We start from the raw sequence: 15,279 nt of genomic DNA on the forward strand, positions 1-15,279 counted from the left end.
CATAATGACATGCTGTCAATGTACCCCTGATGTGTACATTTGCACATTTCATTATGCTAACCATCATCTCCAAATCCAATCCATAGTTGTGGCATCCTGTTGAGTTTCTCCTGCATTATAATAATAATAATCTTTATTTGTATAGCGCCTACTTATTAACACAAGACCAACCAGCTGTATGTAGCCCTGGGATGAAATCCTTTTCTAAACTCTTCCTTGGATGAAATGACATTTGGCAGTGTCTTAAATACATCTTTACATGAAATACAATGACAGTGGGCATGATGTTGCCAAAGTTATCTTCCCAGATTAGTTTTCTCCTTTCATCACGCTCCCAGATCACATGATAAGTCTGAAACTGCATCAATTTGCATAACTTGTTTCTCTGAACATGCCCTGAAAATTGCATAACGCTTTGACGTCTTCCTGCCGTGGTATTTTCTCTGTGAGGCTGTGTAAATCAAAGAGATTTCTAAGCTTTGACATGTGATCTGCCCACTGTTTTTCTGTATCTCACAGTAAGTGTAATATTAAATCATTTGGCACTGAGTTAGTTAACAGAGAACATTTGTTGACAAAGAAGATCTTATTGGTTGGCCGGTCTGTCAGACTTCTTTCTACAGCCAATAACTTCCTCCTAAGACAGCAGTGTGGCTGGCACTCTTACGCCAGCGCGGCCTCTGGTCACTGTTAAAAGAACATGAAGAAATAAGTGAGTAAATCTACGGCTATTACTTTGTTCTGCTTTTATGTTGTTTACTATGTAGCCTTATAAACACTATTCCTAAGGAACTAGTTAACCAGGGTTGTCTGACGTGTACTTATACTCATACTGTGCCTAGTGTTAAAGGAAAAAGTCCGCTGTCGACACATTGTTAATCAGACTGGTTTACACTACTTTAAATATTTGCTGAGTAGACTTTACTACCATTCTCAAGGCTGTAAATAGCTGTTCTGAAAGTTTTCAAACTTCCTACAGTTAACACATGAGTAACTTTTTACTGTGCTTTTCTATATTCACATGGGGGTTTCTGTGGATTCTCCATTCTCTTTCCACTCTCCACAAACTTGTTCAGATTCATTTTGAGTTTAGGATTTTCCAATTTTAGAGAGCTATGGCACATGTTATTGCACATATATGCCATAAATGTTTAATATGAATGGGGGGCATCTTTGGAACTCCCACCTATCATTAGACTCTGATGCTTACTCTGCAAGGTAAGGTGGTGCAGCATCCAGGCTGAAAATAAATGGAGAGGTGAGCTCAATATAAGAGATGAGGCTTCCCAAAGTGGGAATGGACCTATCAGACATTTATGGTCTAAATCTGTGGATAGGGTATTAATAGCTAAGATAGGAAAATCTCTTTCCAATTGAATTCAAATGAAAAGAGTGAAATTTTCTGCAGATCTGCACCAAAATCTGTGACAAAATCCGCAGCAAATCAGTGATGTGTAAATATACCCTTAATGTGTACTTGCATGAGAAAGGGAATTATATTATGATGTGAATGCATTCTCTAAACAATATCATGAAATATATCAGTGCTACTAAATAGCAGGAAGAAATAAGCATTAACTCCTTAAGGATGTAGCCCAGTTTGGTACTTAATGACATGGCAATTTTGGGAGGTGGGGGGTTCATCTCTGCATTTCAAGAGCCATAACTTTCTTATTTTTCTGTCAATATAGCCATATGAGGACTTGTTTTTTTTGTTGGACGAGTTGTATTTTTAAAGGCACCATTTTGGGGTACAGATATTAATTATTTTATGAATTTTGTTGGGGCCGGGGATGCAGAGTGATAAAGCAAATACACCTTTGTTCTTAGGAAAGGAAAAAAAAAAAGTCCCAGAGCTCCAGATGTAGAAATTGTCTAAATGTTGAAACTACATTTGCAATTCCAGATTCCACATCCGAAGGAAGGGGCTAAATGATTTTTAAGGGTTTTGTTCCTCTTGAAGATCACCATTATGACTGGCTTTAACTCTGGGCACTCTGTTTTAAGAAATATTATTTCTTAAGATTGGGACTAAAGATGAGCGAACGTGTCCATTACGGACACATCCGCACCCGGACACCGGCTTTGCCGAACACTGCAGTGTTCGCGCGTAAAGGTCCGGGTGCCGCCGGGGGGCGGGGAGATGCGCGGCGGCGCGGGCGGCAGTAGCGGGGAACAGGGGGGAGCCCTCTCTCTCTCTCTCCCCCCCCCACTCCCCGCCGCACCCCCCCGCGCTGCCACGGCGGCCCCCGAACTTTTTCGCCCGAACACTGAAGTGTTCGCAAAGTTCGGTGTTCGGGCGAAAAAGGGGCGGGGCCGAACGTGTTCGCTCATCTCTAATTGGGACCTATTATGGGAAGACATTGCAGAGATCCCTCAGCTGATCTTCAGGAGGAAAAAAAAACCCAAAAATTATTTAGCCTCTTCCCGTCCTCATCAACAAAGAACACCACTGCCTATAGCCTCAACAATCACTAATATCCCCACTAAGGGCTCCATCAGATGTGGAATCTGGAACTGCAAGCGCTGTTTCAATATTTGCCATAATAGAAGAAACATCCCCATTGATAATGAAGAGATGTGCTACACTTCGAGAGATTTTCTCAGGTGTGGCACAATTATGTAATCCATCTCCCTTGAATGTCTATGCGGCCTTAAATATGTGGGCCTTACCATAAATGCCCTCAAGATTCAGGCCGATAAACATTGTTCAAACATATCTGATAGCTCTGTCCACCATTGTGTATCTAGACGTTTTCTACACTTCCATAGCAAAAATGCTACCCAAATGTGCCCCATCCCACTATGGGGAATTTCCCAGATTGCAAGCTATAGAGATCTATTGGATATTTTGTCTCCATACTATTCCTAGGGGCCTAAATGAAGTTCTGAAGCAGGTCTAAGGCCTCTCTCACACAGGTGCTTTTTACCGTCGGTATAACGCTACCATTGAGTTCAATGGAGCCTCGCAGACACGCGTTCAATCACGTCACTGGATGGCGCTTTCCAGCCCCATGATTTTCGACTGCTGTCTGCTCTATCTTTGGCCGTTTAGCGCACCTCATCAGCCATCACAATGATGGGGTGCGCTAAAATACAAAAGTAAAATCGCAGCACTTTGCTGCTTTCACATGTGAGAGGACCCTATGGGGTTTTCTTTGTGCGCTGGTTGTTTGTCCTCCCGATTCTCCATCTGCAAGTAATTTTATAATAGTAATCTACTATATACTTTTGTTGGTTTTCTCTCCTCCCTGGCAGGCTGTGCCACACTTCACATTGACCTTTGATCATTAAGATTATCATAAAAGTCATTAATTATACCATTCATGCTTTCAAAATGACCACACTTGACTGATTTATCTGTTCGGCTTCTTTATTCTCTCTAATTGGGTTTTTGCGTTGGATCATTGATTGGTTATTATCCTTTTATGCCTATTCATACATATTTGTATATTTATATGTTTTTGTATTTTCGGTAGTTTATTATTTTGTTTGGATTTATTGGGGTGCAGTGCATGTGTTGTGAATCATTTTATTGTGTTTCGTTTCATTCTATTGTATTTCATTGTATCATATGCACATTTCATTCTTTTATAATTAAATTGAAGTGAGACAACCTACACATTGTTTTTACATGGATTTTTATTGATTGATTCTGACATAGAATAATTGATTTTGAGATCACATATTTCTACATGTATTTATTTTCTCGCTGTGTACCCGATTTGTCTCGATTGCAGCCCATTTATGTATGTTCAAATTAGAGTTAATGCCAAACACCTCTTGTCCCATATGACATCAAGCTGGAGGCAAAACTAGCGTTCCCCCATTCCCATGACTTTGGGTTCGTCCGGTATCAGAAGACTGAATGTCTCAGCAACCTTCTCAGCAATGAAGGTAATTCACTGAATAGTGGCATTAATTAACAACTTTCTTTGTATATATTTAAAATATAAAGAATCCCCAGATTCAGTAATGTATCACAAACATTGGCTTGGGAGAGGAACTTGGGTTTGGGCCTCTCGGGTGAGGTATGGAAAAAGGCCTACGTCATGACACATAAGATAAATATATCCAGCAGGATGCAGGAACTTAACTATAAAATCCTGACACAATGGTATAGAACACCCGAACGGTTGGCCAGAGTGTATCCCCAGTATCCGGATCTGTGCTGGAGATGCCTTAGAGAAAGAGGGACTTTAGTACACTTGTGGTGGTCCTGCACGCTAATTCAGCCACTCTGGCAGGAGGTAGGAGCTCTGTACACAGCGGTCTGCAAACAGGTTATCAACCTTACCCCTGAAATAGCCTTGTTGTTTATGATCCTGGGCTCGATGTCCCACATAAAAGGCTCCTTGTTGCGCTTTTTCTTGCTAGCCATGAGACAAATCATTCCTAGGAAATGGAAGTCCACGACTCCCCACACTAGATTGATGTGGTTAGAGTCCCTAGACAATCTAAAATACATGGAGGAGCTGTGTGCTAAGGACGAGATGCGTGGTTTCACCAAATTTTACTCAGTATGGGCAGTGTGGCTTCAGTTCCGTTCCTCCCCAGAACTGAACACCTGGTTGGATAATGGTGCCCTTATTCCCTGATTGGCTTGAGATACCCCTTGCTAAATGTACTAGACAATGATAGGACTGAGAGTACAAACTGTCACCATGGTCAATGGGGACAGATTATCCCTATCCCCTTCCGTTACCCCACTCCACCCTATGTTTTCCCCTTCCTTCTTTTTCTTTCCTGTCTCTGTCTGTTGTTTCTGTTGTTTTTCCTTTTCTCTTTATTTTCCCCAGGCGGTTGGTTCTTTCGAAGGAAGTTGTACTGGGGATCTATATTATAACTGCTGTCTAAAATGTGGGGTAGCTGAATAGCAAAACAGAATGGCTATTGTGTTGATACTTCTTTATTGTAATCGTATTTTCATTCTCTATGCTTCGATATTAATGTGGCAGTGAATAAAATATTTTTTGAACCATAATGTATCACAAACAGGGTAAAAAAATAAACAAAAATACAAACTTTCCACCTCTATGGCCTCTCTCACACAAGAGTTTTTAACACCCACTAAAAATGCTACACTAAGCCTCCATTTATCTCAATGGGGCCTCTTAACGCTCACTTAAACAAATGCTGTATATGCCATTGTCAGCGTTGCAGCGCGTGTTTGTCACCCTGCATCGCCCACTGAAATGAATGGGGTGCGTTACAAACGCTGTGTATGCGTTTTTAACGTCGCTTACTATGCCACAGGGAAGGGGGAAAAAATGGGATAAAAATGCAGTATTTTTACAAACGCTTGTGTGAGGGTAGCCTATCAGTTTGTATTTTTGCTTGTTTATCCCTATTTGGGATACATTACTGGGGATTCTTTATATTTATATATATAGAAATAAAGTTTGTTTATAAGTCATGCCATCATTCAGTAAATGACCCTATTGTGCTTGCCACTATCAGTGACTATAATGAAGGTAATTGGTAGCAATCAGTAAAATAATTCTTACATATGTGTAATGGTCAGCACTCAGCACATAGTAAGTGCTCTGAAACGCGTTGCATTATCTTTGCTCTGTATACTCTGAATAAACTGGAGATGGTTACATACTTTTTTGGATGCTGAAAAAATCCGAGTCCTTTCCGGTGACCTTGGGGTACTATTACATGAGGCAAACCTGGATATTAGGATGACTCGTATGGATCATGACCCCACATTGAAGTAAGGAATGATGTCCTTTTATACACTTGGGACAGTTTCTACACTTGGAGCACTGGGACTTTTTATCTCTTTGCTTTTCTATCCTGTGACTGAGTTACCCGTGTGCCTTGGAATCTCCCCTGATGCTCTCCCTTTGGTGGATATCCTGTTAGGATGAGGTGTTGCTGTTTGTGGCTGTGCCTGCATTTGTGAAGCAAACTAGGTGTATTGGGTGTGGGACCCTGTGCTTCTGGATAGGCTGTCCACATTAGGCAAGTTCTTAGCATACCCACCTAATTAGACATTCTTGTCTGTTTTTGATTAATAAAGCATTTATATTTTATGGGATATTACCTATGGGTATTTTTTGCCTTGGGCACATAGATAAATGGCTCCCACTGGTAGTTGCACATTTGCCTTTTGCAGTTTTTGAGTTTTGTGATGCTTTTTTTGAGCAACTCAAGTCTGGACTAGGTTATACATAGTGAAAATAAAAAATGATGTGGCATACCAGTCCTACTCTGACAAACTTGTTCAAACAATGCACAGCTGTGTGTACATTTGGCAAGATCACACTGTATAAAATAGTAACTGCGCCGCACCTTTCTTATTACATTTGTAAATGATAGATTACCAAACATATGTGCCAATGTTCTGCATTGATTAGTATATGAAAACTAATACATGTTGAATTTCCGGACTTAACACAGAAACTTAAATTTTCTGATGTGATGACATTGACAGTCACGTGTACATTTCTAACAATGTTAGTAGAGCTAGGCATAGTATCAGTATTAAGATGAACGTAGCCTTTAATTGTGCCCTGACTGCTGGCACCCATGGCTGACATTGAAGAGGTTGGCACCCACAGCGCCGCATCCCCTTCACATCTTCCTATTATTTACTAGAAGAGCATGGCACGACAGCAGCGCCAACCCCATTATGAACATTTACTAAAGATCATTCTCCTGTGACAGCTGTGGCAGAGGAGAACGATGTTCTCCCATTAAATTCAATGGATCCGGCAATACAGCCGGCTCCATTGAAAGCAATGGGCTGCCGGCAAGCGCTGTATTAATTTTTGGGGAAAGGCTTCAAATATAAGCCCTTCCCTGAAAACCATCCTTAAAAAGTGTAAAAAATAAAAAAAAATCAATACTCACCTCTCTGCAGTTGCCGGGGCTCAGCCGCATCCATGCGGCTCTTCTCCTGAACTGCTTTCAGTAGTAATTAGCAGGCGGGGATTTAAAATCCCCTCCTGCAGAATGGGCTGCATCTGATTGGCTGAGCGCTGTGCCCAATCAGAGGCAACACTCAGCTATTGAATGACAGCTGAGAGCTGCCTCTGATTGGTCACAGCGCTTAGCCAATCAGAGGCAGCACTCGCTCACCCATTCATGAAAAAACGCCTGTGTGACTAAGTCCTAAGAGATAACATCCAGCGGCACAGTTTTGTATCAAAGCATCCTTACTTAGCAGAGAGTACAGTGTTATTACCTTGTAGACTAAAAAGTGGCGTCATGTGCCTTGGTGTACTTTGTGTCCTCTTAATATTCTCCTTGTTCTTGGTGTGCAAAATAGTTGTACGATTACAACATAGCTTGATCTGTTCATTTTTAAACTATGCCTACAACATTTTCTCGAACAGTACTGTATGCCGGGTCTTTATGGACTGGACTTTATTTAATTTGCTCTCTGTTCAACTTTTTTTCATTTCTTTGCATGATATTTGATTTAAATACAAATATAAACGTAACATTTATTAGAAATAAATAGCACAATAATACAATATACTACAATATAAGCAAAGAATAGTGTATATTGCATAGTATGTCATCCAACTTTTATTTTAACCTCTTGATGATCAGCTACATAATAGTTTGGCACTAGCAGAAGTCTGCAGAAGACCTACGTTATACTACTGAAGTGTTATGATTGCCTGGGCAATGAACTTGTGCCAACAGTAGAAGGACTGTGGCTATAATACACAGCCGTGGTTCTGCTTTAGTGATGGAGTTTAGAGAAAGCTCTAAACTCCATTGTTTGTCCCATTGAATGCTGCTGACCACAGCATAAAAGGGGAAAGTAAAGTGGGGATCCCCCTTTGATAGCACCACAAGAAATCTATACTCATACTTTGTAGCCTAGGATCTATTGAAGGACCCTAGCACTGTCAGTTTGTACATTTGGTCACAGCTGTGCCTGGTACGGCACTGTGGCTTAGTCCCATTCACTTGAGTGGGACTAAGCTGCAGTAAGCTGCAAAACCAGGTAAAGCTGCTAAAAATTGGATGGAACTATACCTAATAAACAATGAATAGGAGACAGAGTTTGCTTGAATGCAGCAACCCCTTCAATCATTTGATCAGTGGAGATACCGGAGATCAGACCCCCCCCACTGAGCTAATATTGATGGCCATCAGTATTAAAGTCCCGGTAAAACCATTTAAGGCATAAAATGGCCTGATCTTCAAGGGGTTAATGCAAACTTTTGAACAGGAGCCTTTTATTTCCGGCTATATTTGTTTAATGCTTGTTCTATTCTGTGGTGCATAATAATTTAATCTGACACATTAAATGTAACAAATGCCTTTTGTGTCCTCACTCATGCTTTCTTAACAAAACAGCACTACAGTATATTACAAATTCTGCGGGGGGTCATGTGATCTTATCAGCACAACTATATATATACCCTTACATAGCAAAAAAACAAACAGCGTTTACCATATTGAAAATGTGGGACATTTTTAGGGAAGTCCTGAAAAGTATCATTAAGAAATAGTTGAAATTTGTGGTTGGCCAGCAAAACATTTCATACTATATAACACCATGACTGTGCGAAACTTGTAGGATATCTAAGAGAAATCCAAAAGAAAAACTAGAAACTAAATAATAAATAATAGTGCCAAAGAGTTTCAGTAATTCCAGCCACACTTACTATACGAAAGTGCACTAAACAGAATTAGACATGGGAAATTCCCATGTAGGTGTGCATCTATGTATGCAATAATGGCATGCAAATAAAAACAAGATTCCTGGCATAGTTAATGGAATATATATTATAGTTGTGCAGTATGGGTACAAATATCCCCTATGGCGGTCATACACCGTAGGTAGCTGACGGCAGAATACTCCTCTGGTGGCAGCTTAGCTTTCATGATAACAAAGGATTGGTGATAGAGAGGTGTCAGGACATCACCATAACAAATACTTGGCAGTTAACTAGTCACCATTTTTGACTGTGACAATTCCATAGGTTTCAGTCAGCAACCAGGGACACCAAAATACAATCAGAGTAAGGCCTTATCCACACAAACGTTTCATTGCGGCTATTTTGGCTTGGTAAAACGTCGGCTGCGAATTGGGGCCATCTAAAGCATTGGATTCCAATACATTCGTTGAGATGGGTGATTTTTCCAGTATATAAAATCGGCCGTCGGAATAGATAGCATATATGCTGTGGATTCTGGTTGGCTGGAAAAGATAGGTCTTGCCCTATCTTTTGGTCTTGATCATCTGGCAGCTCTCATAGAAGCCTACGGAGCTGCCGACAAGGGGAGGGGGAGGGATTTTACCAGTAGCTCGAGCTGCTAAACTCCCTCCTCCTTCCTTTGCCGATAGCTCCCATAGGCTTCTATGGGAGCTTCTATTGCTTTGATCAACCAGGAAAGGGAGGGAGAGGGAGTTTAGTATTGCTAAACTCTTTCTCCCCAGCTGACTGGAATTTTGGCTGCAGCGTCTGAATGGGTGAGAAAACGCAAGATTTACCTGCAAATTGGTTGCAGCTTTCTCTCGTTCATGTGATTTTCAGCCGTGACAGGGGCGGCCGAAAATTGCAACGACCATGTGAAAGAGGCCTAAGGGTACTTTTATACGTGGCTGATAGTCCCCTGAATAATTGCTCTAACGAGCGATTAAAGGCAATTGTCATCCTGCGTAATCAAAGGATCCGACTGGGAAACTCAGCTCACCTAAAAAGCAAGCGACTTAAACAGGTAGTCATTCATTCAGCTGCTAGCCTCCATTTAGTGAGCAATTACCGCTACTGTGTGAAAGCACATGAGCGATAATTGCTGGGACGGTTGTCAGGTGCTTAAGTGCCCAACAGTCATCCTGTATAAAAGTACCCTGAAGTTTTTATTTCAGATCTCCCCTCTCCACAGTGATTGCACTGTCTTGCTTCCTGTGCAGTACACTATTTTGCAAGTGTTTTAAAGGGTTTTCCAGTTTGTACAGTTTGTCTTTTTATTGCTGGGAAAGCAGTGTTCACTTCCTGCACATTTCTGGTCACTTCTTGTCCTTGGATTTCTTAGGCAAACAAACCCTTTTACCTTGAAACTGCTATCTTGTATGAGTCCAAAAACACCATAAGGGCTTTTTCACACGGTCGTCGTTTTCACGCAGATTAGGCACATCAAAAAATCCAATGGTCTTCTATAGAGGCGTTCAGATGAAGAAATTTTAGACACGCAAAAAACTCGCCTTAAAAAGATGGTACATGCAACTGCAACGCTCGCATCTAAGATCCGTGGTGCATGGAAAGATAGGACCTGACCTATCTTTGGTGCATGCTGTGCAGGAGTCTTCATAGACTCCTATGGGAGCTGGAGTGTAGCTGTGTCCGACAATCCGAAAAGAGGAGTACAAGTCATTAGGAGGATTTCTGCCAAACAGCAGCAGTGCCGCTACACCCAGAAGCTCATTTTAAATGTCCCGCAGAAAACTGCTGTTAGTCACTGCGGGGATGAGAGGAAGCCCTGAATTTTCCATTCATCTTCCCGGGGATTCCCTTAATCCACGCAGGGAGTAACTGGAGTTTACAGCGGGACATTTAAAATGTGCTTCTGGGCAGCAAGTTTTAAATGTCCTGCTGTAAGCAGTGGGGAATTCCTCCAGCAGTGGGCGGCAGCGGGGGACTCCCTCCACCTCTCTCCCCAGCAGTGCGCTCCCCAAGGGATTACCCCATAGCGGGGCGAGAGAGGGAGGTGGGGGTTAGCGGGGGAAATACTTGTGAGAAACCCTCTAGGCCCACACGCTCTCTCTGCACTATGGGGATATCCCTCAGGGATCCACATAGCCCTACTCTCTCTTCCTGCTATGGGCAAATCCTGAAGACCCGCTGGGCTTAATCTCTCTCTCCTCCCGGAGCAATTGCCCTTTTTTAAAGTAAACGCTGCTCCAGTAAATGCACAATTTTCACGCGCATGAAACTCAGGTCTTCTGCGCGTGAAAAATTGTCCGTTCACGTGATTTTTAAATGCAGTTTAGCCGCAATTTTTTGACACACCTATTTTGCGCTAAAACCAAGCCCGTGTGAAAGAGCCCTAGAGCTGCTGTCTTGGACAGCTATTTGCAATGCCACCACACAAATGGGAACTATACATTATTCATAAAAACAGCCATATAATCTCCTCCTATTTCATGGTCCTTGATGTTTAGTGGTGCAGCCAACTCCACATTCTGTTTGCCTTGTGCTATATTCTGTATCCGGTGTCAGTCTGGCAGAAATAACAAAAAGCAACAAATCAGAGAGAATTTTTTCAGAGGGTGGGGTATGGGGGTCAGTAAATATTAACATTGAGTGATGATCAGTTCTAAAGTCAACATCTGGATTCTACCCATTGTGTGGTCCCATATGTTCTACTGTACAGTTAGCATCCCATTTCTTTGTGTTTAGTAGAACATCCAGTTTTCTTGTTGGCCAGTGCTTTATTTAATATCTGGGTCTTGCTTGTCAACAGCACATCCTTTACAAAGCTATTAGTACATTCTGTGTACAAAAGAGACATTGATACATTGGATGTGCGGTCCATGTCCTTTCTTCTACAGTTCTGGTGTATTTACGCACATTTTCTGTTCCCATTTTCTTTGTGTTGCCTTGGGACCAACACTCCAGCTTTTCATTTACAGTACATGCAATGTGGAAAAATCCCATGCAGAACTGACACATGGTGCTAATTTTAAATCTACAGCATGTCTATGTATGATGCGGATTTGCAGCGCAGGTGCAAATGGTGCACCTTCAAATGAGGGGGCAAAATCTGTGTCAAAATCCGAGTGTTATATGCTGATGTTGGTGTGGTGTTTGTCGGCACCTAAATGCACAGCAGATTTGTAATGTGAATGAAGCTAAGGGTGCATTCACACATAGTGGATTTGAAAATCCATACCAAAACCTGCATCACAATCTGTACCACTGGTGTGGATTTTGACATGGATCCACAGCAGACTTTAGCACTTCAATTAAAAGGATGGAACTGCAGCAGATATGCTTCAAAATTTGCACCAAACGGCAAATCCACAAAATCATCGCTACAAAACGCATGTCTGTGAAGCCCATGGTTTCCAATGGGTTCTTTCAGGCTACAAAACATCTCTCATGTGAAAGAACCCATTGGAAACTATGGGCTTCACATTCATCGTTCTGTAGCGAGATTTTGTAGCCCATGTTAAAGAGGCCTTAGGCCTCCTTCACACAGGTGACAGGATATGGGCGTGAGAAAATAGCAGCAATATATTGCATCAGTGGTCTGTGCGATATTGCTGCTGTTTCTCGTGGTGATACTGAGATTTTGTAGTGCTACAAAGCTGCAAGTGGTGCTACAAAGTCACGCGGCTTGCAAGGAATTTTTTTTTTCGGTGGGGCTTGAAATATAAGCCCTACCCCAAAAATAAGCCCTGGCTGCAGAAAAAAATAAAAAGAATGCATCACCTAAGAAGCGCTGTCAGCTTCGGCCCATCTTCTCCCCAGTCCATGGCAGTTGTCTTCAGCATCTCTTCTGGCCGGGGATTGAAAAATCCTTGCCTCCAGGAAGCACTGCCTCTGATTTGCTGAGGGCCGCCAATCAGTCAGAGCTCGAATAATCAATTACAGCCGTTTGTGCGCCTGTTTATACGGCCCGGATCCATATACGTTGGGTGTGGGGAGACAGTTTAGCTCTGCTAAACTGCCGCCTCCTTTCCGCCCTCTCGTTGGCTCTTGGCAAGGGAAGGGGGCGGGATGGTGCGGTAGCTAGTGTGCTCCCCTTGTTGGCTGCCAGCAATGGGAGGGAGTGGGGCGGGAGCTTAGTACCTAGCTCCCACCCCCTCCGATTGCAAACAGCCGGCAAGTGGCGGAGAGAAAGAGGGAAGGGGTTGGGAGTTTAGCAGACACACTGGCAGCACATTCTCCGGCAGCTGCCACAGGCTAGGAGTCTATGGGAGCTGCCACCGTATTTCGGTCAGAAAGATAGTTCCTGAGCTATCTTTCCAGGCCGACGTAAAAACGTCCGTCTGAAGGCGTGAAACTGCAGCCCATATACGCTTGTCTGAATGAAGCCTCAGTCTGAGCTCGTCCGTCATAGTCCCTATCCCTAATGTGTGCACACCACAGTCATTGGACCAGTCATACATTTCTTGCAGCTTTCATCAATGACCTGTCCATGGTGCCGTCATCTTCTTCAGGAACAACATCCCCTACAGGAAGGGAGACTCCCTCTCCTTCCATACAGTCTGTAATCTTTTGGCCCCTTTATTATCGGGCTCTCTCGCTAACATCTCTGTTGGGTCTCTGGTAATGGCTGACGCCATGCTCTTCACAGCCCTGCATACAGCTGGTCTGGAGTCTGTCTCTTTCTGCCTCTGTAAAGCAGCTCCTGCTGCAACACACAACACTCAAATCTATGGGCCAAGATGGCCACTATGACATAATCTGGGGGCAGGGTTTAGTCCTCATGCACAGCCCCAGCATGCAGAGCTATTCCTAATGACTTGCAGGTCCTTAGATATGTCACAATCATGTGACCTCTGTCTCTAAAGGTCCTTCTATCCATGTATAGACAGGCTCATCAAAAAAGGAATTGACATTCCTCCCTTGGACAATAATCATATGCTGGAAAACTTATCTGTTCTGCTGATTACAAGAGTTCATCTAAACTATTAAAACTTGTCTAATGGCAAGGTTGGAAACTTTTTACTATTGGTGACTAACAGAATTTTCTTTGTTAGACTCTAATACTGACTGCAATTCAGGATCAGCGCAAAATAAGTACTTATCAAGAAACAAATGCTCCCATTCAGTGCTTGCCCCAGAAATCTCCCCACATGACCTCTTTACAGCCACACATTCCTCCTAATGCTAGTAGTGTAAACCCATAGCTGAAAACAGGTTGTAATATTCCTTTTGGCCACTGTAGTGCTGCAAACACTGACATCCGCGTGTTCTGTATGCATACCATAGAGTTAGACAACTGAAAACGAAACTTTACAGACACTTCCTTGTGTAGGCTGCCAGATGCATGCTTGCAAGGGGACCAAACGTGTTCAATTTGAACTATGTTCTGGAAAGGCGCAACATCATTTCTAGTTTGCACCACCAGGTACTGCTCTCTTATATTGTTTGATGCCACACTGTATGCTTACGATATTAGGTTGCTGATTATAATTTAAAGGAACGGTACAACTAAAATGTAAGTTACCCTACTTGAGATCGTAATTTGGAAATGCATTTGTAAAAAAAGCTGAATTTTAGTTGCACAGCTAACAGCATACTTACAGGTAGAGATGAGCGAGCATACTCGGTAAGGCGATATACTCGAGAGAGCATTGCCTTTTTCAAGTACCTGCTGGCTTGTCCCTGAAGATTCGGGGGGGGGGGGGGGGGGGCGCGCAGGGGTCGGGGGCGGCGCCGGGCAGCGAGGGGGAGCAGGGAGGAGAGTTAGAGAGATCACTACATTACACTCTCTCTCCCCCGGCCCTGTCGCCTCCCTACATCGGCCGACACCACGGAGTGCTGCATGCTTTTGCCAGCTACTTTTAGTGGCCTTGCAGGACCTAGTTTCCAGGCTGCTCTCCAGTCAATCAGGAACAGGAGGCGTCAACTCCCTGTCAATCTTGATGCCACCAGGACTTCCTGGTGGTGTCAAGATACAATAATACCAAGGAAGTCATTGTACTCTATAGCTGATGCATTGTCTCTCAACAAGATGAAAGTAACAGGATCAGCTATTTTATGATTTTTTTTTTGTTTTAACTTATGTGGCAATGCAGTACACAAAATGGCCTGCAGAGGGCTGTAAAGGAGGCATTCTGCGTGCTAATCAGCAGGGATGGCTGTATGGGTGTGTCTGGAGGCGTTAAAACCTCCTGCCACATGGAGCACTGTGGCTGCTGGGGAGCTCAGGGCCCCCTTCTGTGAGAGGTCTGTTGCAGACCAAGCTGCTGTGGCTGAATACCATGACCCCCCAGACTGACACCTGGGAAGGGTATGGTGTTATAAACATTGCTATGTTGTGAGGAACTAGGTCAATGTGATAGACAGGAGACGTGAGTTAGTTGCCAGACTGCTAGGAATTCTGTTGTTTAATGCATGTGCACTGTGATGCTGAACAACAATGCGAAGATTGTTACTTTCGATGTCTGTTATGCTACCAAAATAAATAGACTTCCTGAGTCTTACCACCAATTCTGGCCTGGACATAGGTTACTGAGGTGCCACCACCCATCTAGGTGGAGGAAAGATGGCGATCCAATGAGCTAACAACCCCAAAGGTTCCATTCTTAGTATAATTGCATTCCACGACCACGACAAGCCGAGAAATGTC

At 43.0% G+C, this 15,279-nt stretch overlaps 1 protein-coding gene across 3 annotated transcripts in view; it reads left to right on the plus strand.

Annotated features, from left to right (window-relative positions):
* Positions 1 to 403: 403 nt before the first annotated feature.
* The window catches only part of DAO (D-amino acid oxidase), a 40,763-nt gene continuing 25,887 nt past the window's right edge, over positions 404 to 15,279 (plus strand). Inside the window, exon 1 of one of the 3 annotated variants that reach the window (XM_066603850.1) lies at positions 404 to 518. Coding sequence is in view for 1 of the 3 variants with exons in the window: in XM_066603847.1 (XP_066459944.1) it covers positions 14,012 to 14,055 (44 nt within the window). In the remaining 2 variants the exon portion in view is untranslated. Of the gene's footprint in view, positions 519 to 539; positions 713 to 13,936; positions 14,056 to 15,279 lie in introns of those variants that run through there. The other 2 variants (XM_066603848.1, XM_066603847.1) reach the window with 2 other exon arrangements.

The sequence above is a fragment of the Eleutherodactylus coqui genome, chromosome 5 (genome assembly GCF_035609145.1).
Source record: "Eleutherodactylus coqui strain aEleCoq1 chromosome 5, aEleCoq1.hap1, whole genome shotgun sequence".
NCBI classification, from domain to species: Eukaryota; Metazoa; Chordata; class Amphibia; order Anura; family Eleutherodactylidae; genus Eleutherodactylus; species Eleutherodactylus coqui.